At 40.3% G+C, this 22,409-nt stretch overlaps 1 protein-coding gene across 2 annotated transcripts in view; it reads left to right on the forward strand.

Annotated features, from left to right (window-relative positions):
• FER1L6 (fer-1 like family member 6) overlaps positions 1-20,431 on the forward strand; it is a 175,548-nt gene extending 155,117 nt beyond the window's left edge. For both annotated transcript variants that reach the window (XM_044928802.2, XM_025265468.3), the window contains 6 exons: positions 619-707; positions 1,142-1,240; positions 4,543-4,784; positions 6,518-6,681; positions 16,581-16,681; positions 18,410-20,431. In XM_044928802.2, coding sequence (XP_044784737.2) covers positions 619-707; positions 1,142-1,240; positions 4,543-4,784; positions 6,518-6,681; positions 16,581-16,681; positions 18,410-18,593 — 879 coding nt within the window. In that variant the 3' untranslated portion in view covers positions 18,594-20,431. The remainder of the gene's footprint in view (positions 1-618; positions 708-1,141; positions 1,241-4,542; positions 4,785-6,517; positions 6,682-16,580; positions 16,682-18,409) is intronic.
• Positions 20,432-22,409: the final 1,978 nt, after the last annotated feature.

A 22,409-nucleotide genomic window follows, 5' to 3' on the forward strand; every position in this document is an offset into this window, starting at 1 on the left:
AGATAAGATTTGAATCCAGGCCCTGCTATATATTGCCTGTGTAAATACATGCAAGACATTTCTCATGTGCCAAGTAGGAATTTCTACCTAGTGGAGATATTGGAGGAATTAATGAGACAATGCTTTCAATTGCACAGGGCTGCATCTACCACATAGTAGGTGCTCAATAAGGTTTGCCCTGCTTTTGATATATGCTCCAATTTTTAATAAAAATGTAGGTTCTGTCTTTGTCAACAAATAGTCTAAATACAGTATGGATAATATTATTATATTATATTTACCTAATAACTGCTCCTAGTAAAGTGAAAGTGTTAGTGCCTCAGTCATGTCTGACTCTTTGCGACCCCACGGACTGTAGCACACCAAGATCCTCTGTTCATGTAATTCTCCAGACACAGATACTGGAGTGGGTTGCCATTCCCTTCTCCAGGGGATCTTCCTCATCCAGGGATCGAACCTGAGTCTCTTATGTTTCCTGCATCGCAGGCGGATTCCTTACCATCTGAGCCACCAGAGACTCAACCCTAGTAAAGGGATCTGTTAAAACTGTGAATGGTCAGTGTCCATGTGGTAACCACACTTTCCCCCAAAAAGCTAGAGTCTTCTTTTCTTCACAAGGGCCGTCTGCAGATGTGGGTGGATATGTTTCCTGAAGATATGCCTCAGCCTGGACCTCCTGTTGACATTTCTCCAAGGAAACCCAAAGGGTAAGTAGTTGCAGCCTCATCTTCAAGGAAAGAGACCATGGTGCAGACTAAAAGACCTGGTGTCTGACACAAGCTGACACCTGACAATCACACCTGGTCAGTTACATCAGGAGGTGAGTGGTGGTATAGTAATAGTAGCGATGGGGATGGAAAGAGTGGCCCCTGTTTTATGGTAAGAGCCCTGAGTGTCAGCATTCTTCCACGTTCTGAAAAATGTTGGTTGATGGAAGGAGGATCTGCTCAGAGAAATTCATATTCATGATGATTCCAGCTGGGACACTTGCTTTTGATGGAACAAAGACCTTAAGTCTCAATATTTTGAACTTGGTAAAGTCGAGGAAGCTTATAGACTCAAAGCAATACCAGAATCACATAGACACCAATCGACTCAACCTCCAGGGTCTTCAACCTACGTCTCCCTTCCCTTATCCCAGGTATGAACTGAGAGTAACCATCTGGAACACAGAAGATGTCATTTTGGAGGATGAGAATATCTTCACAGGACAAAAATCGAGTGATATTTATGTTAAAGGGTAAGATCATCAGCAAACTCCATCCACCCTTTCCTTCTCCTGTTCACCCTTTAACCCTCAACCAAACTATGCCTCATGGAAGGCATTCCACCCACACCTCACAAAAGGAGGCTTTCTTACTCACCTTGTTAGAGAGGTCACTTTCTTTGCCAAATATTTGGTCATTTTACTAAGAATGATTATCTCATGAAATATTTTTGTGAGAAAAGTTTGTTTATATGAATGTCTCTTCCTGTTAAATGTTGAATGCCTAAACTTTTTGAATGACATTCAAAATATATTTACACCAGCAGGAAGTAGTGAACTATAGTGCTATTGATGAAAGATTAAGTGTTAAGATTATAAGCATGCATGCTAAATTGCATCAGGCATGTCTGACTCTTTGCACCCTATGGACTGTAGTCCACCAGGCTCCTCTTTCCATGGGATTCTCTAGGCAAGAATACTGGAATGGGTTGCCATTCCCTCCTCCAGAGATCTTCCCAATTCAGGGATCGAACCTGAGTCTCTTATGTCTCCTGCATTGGCAGGCAGGTTCTTTACCACTAGCACTACCTGGGAAGCCCACAGTGAAGTGAAGATTGCTCAGTTGTGTCTGATTCTTTGCAACGCCCATGGACTACACAGTCCAAGGAATACTCCAGGCCAGAATACTGGAGTGGGTAGCTGTTTCCTTCTCCAGAGGATCTTCCCAACCCAGGGATCAAATCCAGGTCTCCCACATTGCAGGTGGATTCTTCACCAGCTGAGCCACAGCCTAACACAAAAGTTGAAATTTATACCTTTTCATTTGCTAGTTTGATAAAAAAAATTTATCAGCCTAGGACCTAGGAAACTAAATAATTTGTATCTCTCTCCTACATCTTGGCTATGACACAAATTCCTTTGTAGGTTTCCTTTAGCCCCTAGTCGGGGAGGGAGAGGAGGTGGTAGAGAACCAGAAACAGTATGACTTAAACATGTACCCTAATCAAGAGGGGGGGGGGATATATGTGTACATATAGCTGATTCACTTGGTTGTACAGCAGAAACTAATACAACATTGTAAAGCAATTACACTCCAATTTAAAAAATAAGAAAAGAATTGTGGTTCTTTTAGCAGGAAAATTTCAAAGAAACAATAATTTTTCTCTCCACAAACTCTGAGGAAGTTAAGAAATTACTTAGAGGTTTTCAAAATAAATATTGCATAACCTAAGGCATTCTATGATTTAAAAAATAAAAATAGAATAATAATCATAATAACATATAGAAGTTATCTATAATAATAACTATAGATAGCTTCTCATCCAAAATCTTCTCGATAAACTACTTGTTTTCAAACAAAATATTCAGTATACTCTCAAACACAAGCAATAAAGCATAAATATTATTGTAATAAAGTGTACCAGTTTTTTAACAACAACAACAAAATGTATCCTCAGATAAAACTCATCTCAGAAACAGTAAATTCTTTTCAGTTTTATCTCTTTGTCTTCCCCCAGCAAGAACCCGTCAAGAACCCGTCTTCTTCACTGACAGTCTCGTTTCTGGTATGCCACTAAGTCTTATTCATTTTAGGTCCCAAATAGCTGTCAGCAGCATCCATTCTCTTTATCGTCACCACGTCATCATCATCTTTTTTTTTAAATAATTTTATATATTTATTTATTTTTGGCTGTGCGGGGTCTTCATCCCTGTGTGGGTTTTTCTCTAGTTGCCGCAAGCCGGGGAAGCCAGCTACTTTGTTGCAGTGCGTGGGCTTCTCATTGCTGTGGCTTCTCTTGTTGCACAGCACAGGCTCTAGGACATGTGGGCTGCAGTAAATGTGGTTCCCGGGCTCTGGAGCACAGGCTTGGTTGCTCCAAGGCATGTGAGATCTTCCTGGACCAGGAATCAAACCCAAACCTCCTGCTTTGGCAGGCAGATTCTTTACCACTGAGCCACCAGGAAAGCTCCACCATCATCATCTTTCCCTCCATCATTTCTTGCTGGGGTCAATACTATCTGAATTGGTCTCTCCATATTCAGTCTTACTTCCAATAATCTGTTCTTCACGTTGAAAAATGAGTGATCTTTTACAAACTCAATCTGATCACATCAGTCCTGTACTCAAAATCTTTTAATGACATCCTATTTTCTCTGGACAAGGATCTAAAGTCTCTCATAAGTCCTAAAATATCACATATAATGAGCTGCTACCTATCATCTCACTGGATCAGTTCCCCCCCTTGCCTTCTCTAGTCACACTGAGCTTCTCTCCTGTCTTAGAATGTATCCTAACTTCTTCCATAGGGCCTTTGCATATCCCTCACTGGTGACTTCTTCCACCCCACCACCCATTTCCCTCTATCCTCTCCCCTCCATGACTGTGGCTCCACAAAGGCAAGGATCACCTCTGCTTGCTCCCCATCACCCCCTAGCATCTGGCTCAGCCCTTGCCTCATAACAGATACCACACATACCTTGACTGGCCGATCACCATCTTTAGCTAAATAAAGGTACCCTTACCTAAATAATTGTGCCTTTACCTTGAGTGGTACCACTCTTCTCAGAAGAGAAGGATCTTTATCTGCTCTTGGGGTAGTTTGGGGTAGAGGAAGGGATATTTGCTTTCAGAAAATAAGTGGTTATGGCATTATCAATTAGTTTGAATTAAAAGTAACTATTTTCTCAAGAGTTAATTAGCCATGGATAAAGTACTAGAGGAAAATGTATTCATAATAGCTTTATACTCAGCATGGAGGAGAAAGACCAGATAGTACTAAGAGGAAATAACATAATAGATCATTTGGAATACACAAAGCTCTGGACATATACTATCTCATGTAATTCCTCAGAATTCCCATGAACTAGATTCTGTGATTGCTTCCATGTTCCAGATGCAACAAAGGCACAGAGAGTTAAGACAACTTATCTATGGAATGGAGTAATGTAATAAAATGTATTGTAATATAGTGGGTGCAGAAATGCCCCCTCCCCCATAAAGAAGTCTCCCAGGGTGAGAAGAAACTCATATTAAACTTTCATTTCACATTTCCTGAGTTTTCCCTGTTTACTGCATGGGGCTTCGGATCTGCCCAAGAACTACTGAAGACAATTCCCCAACCTGACTTAGAATGAGAGTCTTCTTTCTGCTTCAGACCCTTTGATCCCTATTTATAGCTTTCAGATCCAATGGAAATTTCCCTCTGAATCTAACTATGTCATAATTTTAAAACTATGATCCGTGACCACAATGAAACTACTTCAGTCACTCTTGGTGATGCTGATGCATGAATAATGTGCTCAGAGGGTTTAATTCTTTCTCTGTCTTCATTCAGGTGGTTAAAGGGTTTGGAAGACGACAAGCAGGAGACAGACGTGCATTACAACTCCCTGACCGGAGAGGGGAACTTCAACTGGCGCTTCCTATTTCCGTTTCAGTATCTCCCAGCAGAGAAGCAAATGGTCATTTCCAAGAGGGAGCATATATTTTCATTAGAGAAGATGGAGTGTAAGACACCAGCTGTGTTGGTGCTCCAGGTTTGGGATTTTGAAAGACTGTCCTCAGATGATTTTCTGGGTAAGGTAGAGACTTCATCAAAGTCATATTAATGTTGAGGGTTTTATCCCAACTTCTGGAGAGCTTAGTCTGACTTTGCTCCACAAATAATCATTTCGATGCTGTTTAATAATTTTGATAGCAAAATATTGGAACATTCCAAATAGCCCTTAATATAAGGTAATTGACTTAGTAAGTTATGGTACATCCCTATGGTAGAAGACATGTATTCAAGTAACCTTAAATTGATCTTTGCTCCAAAGCCAAGAAGCTGTTAAATTTTGAGCTAATCACTGGTCTTTTTTGTACCTCAGTTTTCTTCAGTTGTAAAATGGGAATAATAAAATTATATACTTCAGAGGGTATTGGGAAGCATATATTTGATAATCTAAAAGCGAAGTACAGAGTTTCATACATAGTAGTGCTCAATAAGTAATAACCCTGCAGCCATTAAAATATTAGAATATTTAATCAGTTGGATAGTTAGGCAAGGTGCATTAAATGAAAAAAGTATGTATGATTTTTTTATCCCCTTTTGGTAAAAACTGTGTTTATTTGTGTAGCAGAAAGAGTCAGAGACAGCCAAAGAGACAGAAAGACTGACATGAGAATATGAGCTAATAAGTAAGGCAGTGGTCAACTTTTGGGAGGTAGGATTATGTAAATTTTTTAAACTCATGTATATATTTTAAGTGTCCACAGTTAACAAATATTACTTAATAGGAAAGTTTATTAAAGAGAGAAATATAGTATTCTCATGGCATTCTCTTATTATGACTTATACTTACTTGTTGAAAACACATTGTTGAAAACTAGTGAATGCAACCAAAAAGAAGCAGACTCACAGATACAGAGAACAAACTAGTGGTTACCGATGGGAAGAGAGAAGGGAGGAGGGGCAACCCAGGGGTGGGGGTGTGGGAGGCAAAACCACTGAGTGTCAGACAGGCTCCGGGGTGGATTATACAACATAGGGAAATACGCGAGTATTTTATAACAACTGTGAGTGGAAACTAACCCCTTAAAGATTGTACACAAATTTTCTTAAAAGAGAAAATTCATTGTTGAGAACCCACGAAGGTACTGGAAGAGTTGCTACCAGGACAGTAAGACTTAGTCCCCAGCCTGGAGGAGTTTAATGGACCCAGAAAGGGAAGGGTGATGCGGGGAGGAGGTTCTTCTAGGCTGATCAGTGCTAAGGCAGGGAAAAGCTCAGAGGATAGACACAGAATCTAGATCATACTCGGGGAACAGAGAAGAGGCCCAGAAGAAGACATCAGAAACCGAGGCTTCAAAGTTACATACGGTAGCTCTGCCCTGGTCTTCTACCTGCTGCCACACCACTTTCTTTTATTTAATACTTTTTTTTTTTTTTTAACATGGACCACTTTTTAAAGTCCTTATAGAATTTGCTACGATACTGCTTCTGTTTTATGTTTTGGCTTTTGGGCTGCAAGGCATGTGGGATCTTAAGCTCCCCGACCAGGGATCGAACCCACACCCTCTGCACTGGAAGACAAAGTCCCAACCACTGGACTGCCGGGGAAGTCCTGGTGTGCTGCCGCATGATTAATGCTTTAAATGCAACAAACATGTCTTGGTCATATTTGTGTCCTGGATACCTACCACAAGCTATTGATCCCTTGTGGTCCTGATTGAATGACCAGTGAGAGGATAGATGAATGGGTGTGTGAATGAGGATAATGATGGATTTTAAAGCCCTTCCCTAACCTGTTAAGGGCATCTCTTCACAGGCTCCCTGGAGATGAACCTCAATAGTTTCCCCCGAGCAGCGAAGTCTGCCAAAGCCTGTGATCTCACCAAATTTGAAAATGCAAGTGAGGAGAACAAGATTTCCATATTCCAGCAAAAGCGTGTGCGGGGCTGGTGGCCTTTTGCTAAAAGCAAAGAACTCACAGTAAGTCAGAGCCGTAGAAGATGGGGTGGGGATGGGGCAGGCAGAGGACCCATGCTCTTTAAGTGAGTCATTTTGTAAACTTAAAGAAAAATGACTTGAAATGACAGAGAGCCCTTTAGGGCAAAGGGTCTTCTGAGAAGCAAGAATTCTGAAAAATTTATAAATGCATTAAGCCCTCCGTATTTCAGCATGCTTGATTTAATAGTAATCTATGTCAGGGTGGGTTTCCATCCTCTTGGCTTGAACATATGCCCCTGGCGTTAATTTTTTTCAACATCTGTTGAAATTATGCATACATTCCTGACAAATGTGTAATTTTAATGCAAATGCTTCATCCCTTCACCTTCAAACGAAAAACTCAATTTAAAAAGTGATCCATCCTTTTAAAACTTGCTCCGGAGGATGCTGGCAGAAAGGAGAGCCATTCACCCCTTTCCCAACTTGCCAACTTGCTCCATCCTGTGTGGCACATACTGTAGTTCAGACATTTCATGAGTAGTGGGAAGAAAGTTTCCCTTACCCTTTCTTTGGGCCCCCTCATCACCTGTGTAAGGGAGGACGGAGGACTCCAGTGCTGAATGAAGTTGAGAAAAGGGACCAGGACCGCATGGATGGCCCCCTTTCGCTTCTGTCCCTGTCTTCGGGGGAGCGTGTTCTCCCTTCTGCTCCTAGTGCCCAGAGGTCAAAGCAAACCCAAGTCAGGACCCTTCAGGTCACAGGTCTGGGTATAGACCGAGTTCTCAGTCTCTCTCTGTTCTGAGGACTCAGTGGGGGCAAGACATGGATTTCTTTGAGCCTAACTGGGTAAATGGCGGCTGCTGACCTGACTCCATGGGGTCTAATTCTAGCGTGTTTTCTTGGAGGCTTTCTCTTCCCTCCATTCTCAAGTTCAGTCCCCTCTGTGAGACGGGATCGGAAGAATGAGAATTCAAGCAGACTCCTTCTTTCCTGTCCCCTCAAGTATGCACTGAGGTTTTACTATGTGGCAGCCTCTGCACTCCATTCCAAGCTTCATGGCTTAGCACATAATAGACGCTCAGTTAGTGAACTGATTGATGAATGGATGAGTTCAGAAATGAAGGTTCATAGCAATGTTATTCATAATACCCCAAATTGGAGCCATCCAAATGTCTATCAACTGATGAATGGATAAACAAATTTGATATGTTAATAAAAATTTCAGTAACACAGACCTGATTGAAGTAAAGAGGCATTTATTTGAGGTTTGTTAGGACTACAGCCAGAGAGAGGCAGATTCAAGAAGCACTTGAGTTGTGTTCTGTTCCACTACCAAATGAGGGAGCCTGGTAAAGGCAAAACACCACAAAGTTAAGCAGATTTTTTTTTGGTTACCAATCAGAAATCTAGCTGGCAAGAGGGTGCTTTTTTTTTTTAAGCAAGGATTGGTTGGGGTTTGAAATGATTACATTGTTGCAAAAGGAGGGGGGGATCTTTGAAACTGCAAGGTTGCAGGGAGCAGCTGATGGCAGATACTGTTTTGAAGATGGCTAGTGGTGTCTTAGAATTTGATACAGTTCAGAAGGTTGAAGTTCTCAATGATTCAGGAACTTGCATCCACAAAACCACCTGGCTCCATTTTGGATGCCTGAACCATAGTTACTCCATTTTGAGTTTTAAGTGGCTTTATATATGTCATATGGATATGTATATCCATATAATGGAATAAAATTTAACCAGAAAAAAGTATAAAGTGTTGATACATGCTCCAACAGTAGACTGCTAGCTATTTCTCTAGCAGAAACAGGTTATTTGGGATTAACAAAGAATTGCAGTTCGAGGTCTGCAACCGTGGCTGCTGTTGCTGCTGCTAAGTCGCTTCAGTCCTGTCCGACTCTGTGCGACCCCATAGATGGCAGCCCACCAGGCTCCCCCGTCCTAGCCATGTGCAAGTCCCCAGCAAAAAAAATGGACAGAACTCTTTTATGGAGGGAAAAAGGAAGCTGGGAGTGCTATAGTTAACAAAGAATCCATGGCTTTTCATTGGCTGAGTCGTGACTGTCTCTCATTGGATGAGCTGTGGCCAGGTGAGAAGAGGAAGTCTTTCTTCCTGTTAGGTTCTGCTGTCTGCATAGGGCATGAGAGCCCCCTTTTCTGATCCCTCCACTCTATTTTAATTGAGATTTCTGTCTACTCATTTTTACAGTTTCCATGCCTGTAAAATGACTAGTTCAGACTGGGTGCCTCCAAGATGTGTTTCTAGCAAAGACATACTCTATTTCCAACTCTGCGTGAACTCCCCTCCTGTGCCTTGAAGCCAGCAGTCAGAACATCACTGTCCTCTCATTCCAATTACCAGCAGCCAGGAGGGGTTTGTTTATGGGCTCTGCCACCTGCCAGGCTTATTTTTAAAGCCACTTATCTGTACACCCAAGTGGTGTAATTGAGAGACTTGGATCACACAGATCCTAGTGTGGAATATGGATAGTGAGTGAAAAACAGCTCCAAATGGAATTGCAAAAGCACGGGCATCCTTTGGTGAAGGAACAGGACTATGTATAGAACATGTTTTTCATTAAACACATTGCATTATGCATCTTATTATCCTGCTAAAAGCAACCTTCAAAGAAATCACTCTTTTAGGAGATGAAGATCAGGAAGTTTCTTTTATAGGTTAATATTGTGAGTCTACAGGTAGGTAGCCCAGGTAAGTCCCAAGAGCATAATAACTAAAATTAAAAGAGACGTTTCTTTGCTCTCAGTTTAGTATGAAAAAACGTTGTCAGCATTTACTATGGCTCCATACTCATACGCTAGGCACTAAAGGCTCAGCAATCAATAAGACACATTCCTGCCATCGAGAAATTCACAGTTCAGCTGAGGAAACCTGTAGACAGACAAACTATCTGAAGAGTACATGGCAAATTCAGATTCTACAGGAGCAGAGAGGGGAGATATTTTTCACCTGAAGATCATTTTTAAGACAAACTATATTATATGCATTTATAGAAAATTCAAAAGACACCAAAATGCAGAAAGGAAGAAATAGTGCCCATATGCACATTGCTCAAAAAAACAATTGCTAATACATATTGTTATTCCTGATATATATAGATTTTGGTTAATTTTATATAATCGTGATCATTCTATGTTAAAAACAATGCCTTGTTCATTTTGGTTTATTCAGTGTTATAATAAGCATTCCTCTACATAGTATTAGGAATATGATTAACTCTTTATATTCTCAAAATAGAAAGGCCACAGTTAAATCATGTGTTTTTCCTCAACATATGTTCATTTAAAAAAATTTAAGCATGCAGAAAAGTTGACTAGGACAAGAATCAGCTACATACTCACCATCTAGACTCAGCATTTGTTGATATTTTGCCATATTTATTTTGCCTATATATGTGAATATATATATGTGTGTGTATAGTATAGGTATAGATACACACACACATACATTGGCTGAATCACTTAGGAGTAAGTTCTAGACATTCTAACACTTTACCCCTAAATACTTCCATGTGCATCTCCTGAGAAGATGGACATCCTCTTACATAACTACAATGCCATCATCACATATAAATTAATAATATTGCCTAATATAACTTGATATCCATATCATATTCATTTCTCCTTCTGTAAAAAAGGATACCCTATTGTCCTCAAATGTATTTTATAGCTTTAAAAAAAAAAAAGATTCAGTTATAGTTGATATGTTGCTATTACTTATCTTTTTGATCTATTTTATTTTCAAATAGGCCCCCAGCCATTTTTATCTATCATCTATCTATCCATCTATATATTATCTAATTATATCATTGTTTTTCATTTATTAGTTGGCATTTATGTGTTAAGAAGAGCTTTCTCTCATCAAATGGATATATATTATAGTCACCACATCCCCTAAAAAAATATATCAGATAAATGTTTAATTCTCTCCATTCACTACCAAGTTTTTGAATCAAGAATTAGTGTAAGACTCATACTTAGTGGTGGTAAATGAGATTTTTTTCTCTTACTTTATTTTTTTTGTATCATCATTGACTCATGAATTTAAAAATTTTTTTCTAACCCAGTAGCAAACAAGATTCCTAGCACCCTGACACTTGTTTCTGAATACCAGTTCCTACTAAAAGAACCCATATATCTTTGGGGAAATGACTGACTCCAGGTCAGGGCAGATAAATGCAATGCAACCCTGAGACATCTCATTATAACAAACAGGACAATTTGAATATCCAAAAGAATAATGACTATGTGTTTTGTGTTAAAGCTTTTTCTGAGTTTTGAATTATTTCCTTCAATTAGCTATTGAGAAATGGAGTTCCTAGGTCCAGAGTATGATCATGTATTGTAATGCACACAGTCACACACACAGGCATATGTGTGCATGTACATATATATGTGTATGTGGGCTTCCCTTGTGGCTCACCTGGTAAAGAATCCCCCTGCAATGTGGGAGACCTGGGTTCAATCCCTGGGTTGGGAAGATCCTCTGGAGAAGGGAAAGGCTACCCACTCCAGGATTCTGGCCTGGAGAATCCCATGAACTGTATAGTCCATGGGGTCACAAAGAGTTGGACACGACTGGGCGACTTTCACTTTCATGTGTATATGTATGTATTGTGTATATGTGTATTTCTCTTCCTAAAGGATTTAACCAGCATACATTCCCACCATTAATGTATGAGAATGCCTCATCTCATACAAGTGAGAGTTGTGTTTAGAAAGCAATCATTGCTGCTGAAGACAGCATATCCAACCTCAACAGAATCACTTCTCGGCCTCTGGCAGCTTCCACCCTCCGGGCTCGTGAAGTGTGAAGCCCATGAGTGATGGCCGTGATACCACGAATCTAGTCTTGTCAGGACCTTTCCTTATCATTTTCTTCCATCCATAGATGTCATTAGGTTAACAGATAGTCTCTCAAAGTGTCCACTTTTTCCAGCTCTGATTTAAAATTACATTGGGAGGATATTATTAGCTTAAGACCTCTCCTTGGTGCTTGGTTGAATACTGATGCTTGAAATAGAATATGGCCTGTGTGTGGAGAGATATGGAATGAGGAGCAGTGTTTATCAGACTGCATCAGTAAATACCTTCCCCCTGCTGCCTTTGTGATGCGAGATAAACGCTTCATGCCCACTCAGGCAGGGCAGTGAAGCGGGGTTGAGGCTCTTCATAATATTAGCTGATGACTCCTATGCTTTGAGCAGAACTCATTTCATATCCTCTGCCTCCTTTTTTTTTTTTTTTCCTTTAAATTTTTTCTATAAGAATATGGGTCCTTGGGACTTCTTTGAGAGTTTTTTGAATAAGCAGAATATTTTTCTCACTAAATTATGCATTTCTGTCCATGAAGTAGTGTTGAAGGTAAGAACTATGATTTTTTAAAAGTTTGATATTTACCAAGCACTGGGGTGAGCACTGTATAAGTGTTATTTATTTTTCAAAGCAACTTTATGGGGTACATCCTATTAACATCCCCAGATGAGTGAGACTCAGAATGGGCAGGTAACTCATCCAAGGTCACACAGCTAGTAAGTGGCAGGATCTGATTTCAGATATAAATTTGTCTGCACCAAATCCTACTCACTCAATTCCTGTGCTGTGTTATGCTATGCCTTGCTCTACTATTCCCTGTTACTGAAGGCCAGCCGTTAGATGGAAGTCAAAAACGTTTTTCTTTTCTTTTTAAAGCCAATTTTATTAATACATAATATATTTACATACAGAAAAGAGTAATATACATTCTAGAAAAGTGTACCAACCATGAATTTTCACACACTGAACACTCCCGTCGGTACCTAGACAAAGAAGCAGAACCTCTCCAGTGACCCAGACCCCTCATGCCGCTGTCCTGACCGCTATCCTGACCTCTAACCTCATTAGTTGATCTGTTGCCTTCTTTAGCTAAATGAAATCACACATAGTGTATTATTTTGTATCTGGCCTCATCTGTGCAACATTTTTCCTCTCTATACCAAGTGTGTATTCTCAACATTTAACATCAAAAATATATTCTAATGCTGGGGAATGGCAGTGATTGTGAGATTCTTCTTGAACATTTCAGAAAAGGCATATTGATTGATTGTTAAATAAATAGGCTGGTTCACTTCTTCCACAGAATGCAACCACTTAGACACATGAAATAGCAGAAGATGTTGTTGTTTAGTTACTCAATCATGTCTAATTCTTTGCAACCCCATGGACTGCAGCACACCAGTCTTCCCTATTCATCACTGTCTCTTGGAGTTTGCTCAAACTCATGTCCATTGAGTCAGTGATGCCATCCAACCATCTCACCCTCTGTCGCCCCCCTCTTTTGCCTTCAATCTTTCCCAGCACCAGTATCTTTTCCAATGAGTCAGCTCTTCACATCAGGTGACCAAAGTATTGGAGCTTCAGCATCAGTTCTTCCCATGAATATTCATGGTTTCTTTCCTTTAGGATTGACTGGTTTGAGCTCCTTGCTGTCCAAGGGACTCTCAAGAGTCTTCTCCAGTGCCACAGTTCGAAGGCATGAATTCTTTGGTGCTCCATCTTCTTTATGGCCCAACTTTTCACTACTAGAAAAATCACAGCACTGACTATATGCACCTTTGTTGGCAAAGTGATGTCTCGGCTTTTTAATACTCTAGGTTTGTCGTAGCTTTTCTTCCAAAATAGTGGAGGATGGGATTTAGTGTCAGAAGACCTGGGTACAAATCCTAGTTTTGTGGCATAAGTTAGCAAACATCATCAAGCCTTCGTTTCCTGGGCTGTAAACTGGGAATAAAAATGTCATCTATTTTGCCAAGCTGTCAAGTGGTTTAAATGGAATAATATACCACCATGCAAGTTGTACAGCACTCTAGCTAAGCTTATTGTTAAGCAGTTAAGAAAAAAGGCACCTATGATCCCTTCACTCTCATACTCACTTGTTCTCCATTGGATTTTGTCCTCCTTTCCAAACAGTCTGGAGCCCAGCAGTTGGTTAGTGACTCTTAAACTCTGTCAAGTATAGAGGAGTTAAATGAGGCTCCTAGCATATAAAAGTGTTACACAGTGGAGCCCAGATCATTGCTGGAAAACCTCTGGAAATCAGCCAGAGGGTCTTATCTTGCAGATTGGAAGCCCTCTCTGCCATGCATTGGGAGGTGGCTTCTTGGGTTTATTCCAGCCATGAAATCTTACACGGTTATCCTAAGCTCTAACTCTGCCTTTCATGAAACCTAGCAGTTAGAGCCAAGTTGCTTTAAAGAGGCTCTGGCCATTTGATAGATGAGGAAATTAAGGCCCAAGAAGACAAATGCCTTTAGGTGGCAATGATGAAGACAATCATAGAATCATCTCGTGTTAGAGGTAGGAAGGGTCCCATAAAAATTTTAGTCCAATTATCTGGCAATTGGAAGGCAGCCTGCTATAAAGGAAAGAGCATGAACTTTGGAATCATACAGAGTTTGGTTCAAATTCCAGTTGGTTAGCTAATTGCCTATGGGACCTTGGGAAAGTTATTTGACTTTTATGGCTTTATTTCTCTATCAATATAAAGGAGACCTACTTTGCTAGTCACTATGATAGATTATAGACAAAAAAAACAAATCTGGGACAAAACAAGCATTCAATAAAGTGTTGCAATTACAGTTAGAGTTATATTACTATTATTGTACTGTTGATAGATGTGTAGAGGAGTGACAAGAATGGATAAAAGCTTTATATTCTTTCTTTCCAAGCATTTCCTCAGTCCCTTTATGTGCAAGGCATTGCTGATGGAGGCAAGATTTCTCAATAGGAATGAGTATATATACACATATTTTTAAGGAATATTTCTGGGTCATATGAATTTAATCCCTTCTGAGTTGGGTCACAGTACTAGTCTAAAGAATGGATGAGATTACCTGGATTTGAACTCATGACTTCACTTGTAATAAAAGCCCACTGTGCTTTACTAATTTAGACAGCCATGACACTACCTCTCTGAGCCTGCTCCAAAAAAGTGGGGGAAAAAAAGTGAAAGTGAAAGTCACTCAGTTGTGTCTGACTCTTTGTGACCCATGGACTATACAGTCCATGGAATTCTCTAGGCCAGAATACTGGAGTGGGTAGCCTTTCTCTTCTCCAGGGGCTCTTCCCAACCCAGGGATCCAAACTCACCCCAAATACTCTACTTCTCTCTAATTTATCCGAAGATTACATTTTTGTGGCTGCCAGCAACTAAATCTGTTTGTTAAGAAGCCCTGGCTTGGGTTTCCCTGGTGGCTCGGTGGTAAAGAATCCACCTGCCAAAGTAGGAGACACAGGTTTGATCACAGATCTGGGAAGAGCCCATGTGCCGCAGATCGACTAAGCCCATGGGTCACAGCTGCGGAGCCTGCACTCTAGAGCCTGGGAGCCACAACCCATGTTGCGCTCTAGAGCCCATGTGCCACACCCACTGAAGCCCATGCGAGCTAGAGCCGGGGCTTGACAACAAGAGAAGCCAATGCAATGAGACCCCTGCCTACCACAAATGCAGAGTAGCCCCACTCACCGCAACTGGAGAAAAAGCCCGTGCAGCAGTGAAGACCCAGCACAGACAAAAAAGATAATAAATAAATAAAAATGAAATATATAGATATATATATGAAGAAACCCTGGCTTTTTCAGAAAGAATAAATAAGTTAACACTAGATCATTGGTTCATTAGAACCTTAGACCTTTTTACTGGGTAGGAAATCAACCTCAGAAGTCAGGTAATGCCCCATCCACACGGGATTCAGAAAGGCAAACTTAACAGCAAACATAGGTGCTGAAATTCTTTGATGTTGCTCCAGTCTCCTGCCACTTCTGTGTCCCTCCTATCATCTTGAATCTTTTATAATCTTGTTTTTTTGGCCACACCACACAACATGTGGGACTTTAATTCCCTGGCCAGGGGTTAAACCTGTGTCCCCTGCATTGAAAGCATAAAGTCTTAACCACTGGACCGCAAGGGAAGTTCCTCACCTTGAATCTTGATCCACAAAACCAAAGGAGCAAGAGAGAGGGTCTCCTCCACCAAAAACAGGAGCTCTACTAGATCAGGGATCCTATTTTTCTTAATCATTAAGTCCCCAGGGCCTAGAACAGTGCCTGGTATACAGGGAGCCTCCAAAAGTAGTGAATGAACAAGAAAGAATGACTCTCACCTTTTACAGAAGTCCTGTCTCATCCTTTGATAACCCGACTTATATCCCTGCCAATAACTTTGGCACGGTGCTCTGAAGAAGCATACGATTCACAATTTTCAAACCAGAGACTGTTTCTCACTGAGGGGAGAGAAGGGAAGAGAGTGCTAGAATAAAAGGGGAATTCTAAAATATTTAGAGGGCACAGCAAAAACAAGGATGACAGAAAAGCCATTTGGCAAATGTAGGTCCATACACACCCAGCTCCACTTGAGAGCCATCGACAGGGAAGAAAGATGGTAGCAGATGCAAAAGGGTTTGCTACTCAAGTAATTAGTCCCCTTTTCTGTTTTCTATAATTCGTATTACTTCTGCAGATATTAAATGATTACAAGTGAAATAGTCCTTCCTTTTGAGAGCCATCAACAGAGAAGAAAGATGGTAGTAGATTCAAAAGGGTTTGCTACTCAAGTAATTAGTCCCCTTTCTATTTTCTGTACTTCACATTGCTTCTACAGATATTAAATGATTACAAGTGAAATTTGTGTGTCTTTGTGTACACATGGGACCCCCTCGCCTCACAAAACTTGAGGAACATTATTTCAGGACTTTTATTGTCCATCGTAAAAATGGCTTCTCCCAGGACCAAAAAGATATTTCCTCGATAATAAAGCAGCCGGATAGGCAAAATCCTTCCTGGCATTCTCCCACATGATAACACTTCTCGAAAGTTGGCCTTGCCCTCCCCCTTAACCCCCACCCCGCAGTTCTTTGTGACTATAAACTGAGAGTTTTGTCTTTGTGCAGGGCAAGGTTGAAGCCGAGTTCCACCTCGTGACAGCAGAGGAAGCTGAGAAAAATCCTGTTGGAAAGGCCCGAAAGGAGCCAGAGCCCCTGGACAAGCCCAAGTGAGTGAAGTCACGGGGGTGAGGGGATCAGACATGGGAAAGGCCCTCTGTGGTCCCCATATCAGAGGATGCAAGCATTTCTCCAAAACATCCCTCTGGGAGAAGCGAAAAGTGAGGAGGAGTCAATAGGTACTAATGATTCATGTAGTTTTTGGTTCTTTGTGTTTTGTTTGTGCTTAGTCCCTCAGTTGTGTCAAACTCTGCAGCCCCATGGACTGTAGCCCACCAGGCTCCTCTGTCCATGGGATTCTCCAGGCAAGAATATTAGAGTGGGTTACCATTTTCCTCTTCCAGGAGATCTTCCCAACCCAGGGATCGAACTCAGGTCTCCCGTGTCTCCTACATTGCAGGCTGATTCTTTATTGGCATGGTTCTATAACTGAAAAATATTCCAAAAATCTTACACAGTATCCAGCAAATGGAAAGGACACTTTTTCATAATACTACCAAATAAGCAGTTCCAGAATAATTTCATATATATTTTTTAGTAATTTTGTATGAGAATGTGAGTTTCACATGAATTTTTTTCCTTGTCTTTCTCTAATCATGCATACAAAATTATCTTCATATTTCACTTATCCTTGGCTTAAAAATTTTACCTTGTTGCCATAATTGTCAAAGGATTTTTTTTTAATGGCTGTGGAATTGTTCACAGACCCATATTTAAGTTGGTTGCCATTCCATAGTTGGATGTTTAATTTACTTCTACCTTTTTCCATTATTGTAATATGATAAAAATGTTTCCCCTTTATAAATTATCACTTAAAATAAATTTCCAGAAGTAGAATTACTAGCAGCAAGGACTACCATATTCCATTTAAACCACGGTTATATATCAATTAAAAAGTAAACATACAGGGCTTCCCTGGTGGTCCAGTGGTTAAAAGACTTCATCTTCCAATGTTGAGGGTGTGAGTTTAATCCCTGGTTGGGGAGCTAAGACCCTACATGGCTTGTGGTAAAAAAAAATCAGAACATAAAAGCAATATTGAAACAAAGTCAATAAAGGCTTTAAAAATGGTCCAAATCAGAAAAACTAAAAAAAAAAGTTAAAAAAGTAAACATATGTATCAATAGATATGAAATATGTGCACAAAATACTCTCTCAAATTACAGCTATCTTGTTCCTCCCTGGACCCCAAGTGTCTCCTGATGAGTAGGTGTTCCTCTCTTTGCACCTATATTTAATCTGTCATAGTTTTAGGAACATAATGGTTGGAAGCACTTTGAAGAACACCAGAGAAACGTAAAATATAAACTCTGCCTTCCAGAAGCTTTCAGTCTGTTTAGGGAGAGCACACAGATTCATAAAATAGATATTAGTGTGGAAAACACATGTTAGGTTCAAAAAGGGGGTAGGTCAAGCAATGAGTGAGGCAGGAATTCAGAGGAATTATTGTGGACTGGGGTGGTCAGGGAGGGCTTCATGGAAGAGGTGAGGCTTGAACTGGTCAGGGTAGGACAGACAGAGAGGGCTCTCAGTTCTCTGGCTAGGTTCTAACTAGGCTCTTGCCCTCCTCAGGACCACTCTTTAAAATGATGAGGAATCATTATCACATAAAAAGTTAGCATGCTCCTGCTTGAAGACAACATGGTCTTCTCCCATTTTCAGGCCTTTCATTGTGGGTCCTCACAAAACTGAGAGTCAGAAATCCTTCCTGAGATCTTGAGATTCGTATGTGTTGACAACCTGGCAACTTCTCTGATCTTCTCTTGCTTCCTTCTCAGCCGCCCGAACACCTCCTTCTCTTGGTTCGTGAGCCCCTTCAAGTGCCTGTACCACCTCATCTGGAGAAACTACAAGAAGTACATCATCATCGGTTTCATTCTGATCATCCTCATCATCTTCCTGGTCCTCTTCATCTATACCTTGCCGGGAGCCATCAGCCAAAGGATTGTTGGGGGCTCGTAGAGGGTCATGGAGAATCCAGACCTTCCCTTTCTGCTGATCCCCTCTTCTTCCTCCTCTGTAAATAGATAGGAATGTGTGCTCTGTGCAGGCACCATACTGGGTGCTAAGGGGGTAAACCCAAAGACCTAAGAGCCACTCGCTATGACTAAGGACACATCAGCTCTTCTTGGAGGAAATGGGAGAGGAACTGTCCCTCCCTGCTCCAACCCCTGCCACCCCTCTTTCCAACTGAAAAACCTTAAGGCATAGTTTTGCCCACAGGCAGCATGAAATAATGGTTCCTTTACCCTATAGTAGTCACTGGTGACCTTAAATTGACTTAGGTGAATATTTTCTTTCCATAATTGGTTTTATTCTGAGAAGTTTAATTCTAGGTCTCAGATATTATTGGAAACACTTCTTTTTAAGTATTAAGTAAATTTTTTTACTGCAAATTAAACTAAAAGCATTTTAGCAAATTACTAGATGTTTAACCTGTCCCATATATCTTAACCTTGTTTTAATCCTTACAATTTACAGGACACATTCACTTATTCAGGCTGAGAAGCTGGCTTGGAATAAACTTTATATACACCACTTAAAATACTTCATCGTTGAAAGTCCCATCTAAAAAGATGTTGCTGGTTTTCCATTAAATGCTTGTAGAACATGCTCAGTAGTAGTAGTGAGTTCTGGAGAAATCCATTTGTATTTATGCATATTTATTTAGCATATGGCAATTTCCAAGTGGGAATTAAAATGTGATTCTGGGTATGTGTGAATAGGACAGGAAGCTCCATGAGACCAGTAGGAATTCTCTTTAGTCAGATATATAATCCCCACCAAATATCGTGCCCCCCTAGCCCTACACCATGATGTGAATAACCATCATCCGCATTATTCAATCTTACCACCATATATGGTAGGTTCTGTCATGACTCTTAAGCACAGATTAATTTCAAAAGCAGTCTTAGAAACAATACCCAATGCACTTGTCAGATGGGATCAGTTTTTCTTAAATTAATTCTTTGATCTTCAAAGTAACACAGTCTAGATCTGCCATCCCATCTAAAGCAGGGAGGGGAAGTGAGGGACTAGTGTTCTCAGGCGAAATAGGAAACAAAGGAATTGGAATGTTTGGCCTTAAACACGAATAAGTATGGCAACTGTTTTTTTCTTTATTTCTGGCGGGGCCATTTGGTGGTATGGAGGAAGCTGGATTGGGGTTCCCCTCTCAACACCAGAAGCACTGGGGCTACTGTTTGCTTCCTTACACATAGCTCAGCTGGTAAATGATCTGCCTGAAATGCAGAAGACCTGGCTTTGATCCCTGGATTGAGAAGATCCCCTGGAGAAGGGAAAGGCTACCCACTCCAGTATTCTGGCCTGGAGAATTCTATGGACTCTATAGTCCATGGGATCGCAAAGAGTCAGACACAACTGAGTGACTTTCACTTCACTTCACACATATGTTACTTCTGTAAAATGAAGCATGTTACTTCCACATGAGAAGTCATTTAGAATGTTCCTGATTCATCAAAGATTGAAGTATTAGTGTTGTTCCCTGAATTCTGGCCCTAGACACTCACTCCTTAGTAAACATAAGTCCTATTTTTCTGAAGTGCTAAAAACTAGAGCATTTAAAGCATTGACGATGTTTCCTAGTGTAATTAGTTACATAAACTATGGATCATTCTTATTGTGAAATAACAGACATCAGTAATGATATAGCTCAAATTACTTGATGGCATGGAATATATACACTGAGTACATTGTAAATTTTTTTTAAAAAACTATGTATATCGTGCTTTAAAAGGAAAAATATGTACATAGGCATAAATTAAATGTCTGGAGGAATATGCCAAAGTGTTAATAGTGGTCATCTTTAAATAGCAGTTGGAGAAGGCAATGGCAACCCACTCCAGTACTCTTGCCTGGAAAGTCCCATGGACGGAGGAGCCTGGTAGGCTACAGTCCATGGGGTCGCAAAGAGTTGGACACGACTGAGTGACTTCACTTTCACTTTAAGTAGCAGTATCTTTTCTTTCCCTTCTTGTTTCTCTATTTTTCCTAAGACTTCTAAAATAAATATGCATTATTTTTAATATCAAATGTTTAATAAGCAATTATAAATTTAAAGGTTTTCATTTAAAACTATTTATTGAGTGTCCCTTATGTGCCGAGCAGTGGGATACAGCAGAGGTAAGATAAACGCAGCCTCTTGTCGCCATGGATTTTGCATCCAGAACTTCCTCAAGATATTGTTTATCTCTAGATTATGGTTTGTCTAAGAAGAGCACTAAGTAAGGAATGTGTTTTTCATGGATGAAGTTTAGGGAATAGCACAACACACGTTTGTGGTGACGTTGAAAAGCAAAAGAACAACTTTATTTTTAGGACAGATTTGGGAGGAAGGTATTATGCTTTCTGCTGGATTCTAGACAGTGAAATGCCAAGTCAACACTTGACAAAACAATATACATTGTTCAATCCACAATAAAAACAATAAAAACGGAAAATTCTTCTAAGTTAAATACAGCTCAAATTTTCTTTGATGTCATATTGAATGCTGAAAAGCAAAAGTATTTGAAACACTTTCAGATCAGATGGTGCTATAAGAAATGTGTGAGGAGCGATGGTAAATGAGGATAATTTTGGAATCGGCTCTGTCTGGTGTCTTACACATAGATTATCATTCATGGCCTATCCTGTGTGGAAAATAAATAAGTAAAATAATGTTCTAGGCCAACTGTGCACAGCTAGCCTTAAAGGAACTACAGCTTAAGAATTTAAAAAATTTAGGACTTCCCTGGTGGTACACTGGTTAAGAACTTGCCCGCCAACGCAGGAGACAAGGGCTTGATCCCTAGTCCGAGAAGATGCCAGATGCCGGGTAACAGTTAAAGCCCTGCACCACTTCTGAGCCCGCACTTGGGAGCCCTCGAGCCACAACTACTGAAGCCCACGCACTTAGAGCCTGTGTTCGGCAACAAGAGAAGCCACTGCAAGGAGAAGCCCATGCACCACATTGAAGAGCAGCCCCTGATCACCGCAACTAGAGAAAGCCCACAAACAGCAATGAAGACCCAGCACAACCAAAAATTAAAACAATTTTAAAAATTAAAGCAGAATACCCATTTCCCAAAAAGCTGTCATGAGTCCCTACTTGTATTCTTCAATAGGATTAATTTTTTTTAATTAAAAAAATTTATTTATTTTAATTGAAGGCTAATTTACAATATTGTAGTGGTTTCTGCCATACACTGACATGAATCAGCCATGGGAGTACATGTGTTTCCCATCCTTAACCCCCATCCCACCTCCCTCCCCATCCCATCCCTCAGAGTCGATTAATTTAAATCTATTCATTTGATGGATTAGAGTTGTTCTTACTGCTTAAATCTGGTTCAGAGTGGTTTTGCTTATGTTTTTTTTTTTTCAAAACAACATTTAAATCTTTCCCCTCAAACTAACTAAGCAAAATGGAATACCAGCAACAACATCATGAAACAACTCACGGGGTGTGATATCTAATTCTCCAGTAATAAAAATGGCCTGTGCCTTTCTTGCTCTTTTCCCTCAAAAGACACATGAATAGAAATCGGAAAACTAAACTGTGTTTGTCGCAGCTGGGGCCAGTTGGTGTTTATTCATTCAACAGATAACTACTGAGTTCCATCCTCATTCCAGTTGCTGTGATCAACTCTGGACTCAAAAGTACACAATCTTCTAGATAAAGTAAATCTTTGCTCTAAAGGAGCATAGGGTTTGCTAGAGAGAAGATATTAATCAAATAATTACATAAAACCAGATAAATACAGACTGATAGATTTAATA

Source organism: Bubalus bubalis, chromosome 15, assembly GCF_019923935.1.
Source record: "Bubalus bubalis isolate 160015118507 breed Murrah chromosome 15, NDDB_SH_1, whole genome shotgun sequence".
NCBI lineage: Eukaryota > Metazoa > Chordata > Mammalia > Artiodactyla > Bovidae > Bubalus > Bubalus bubalis.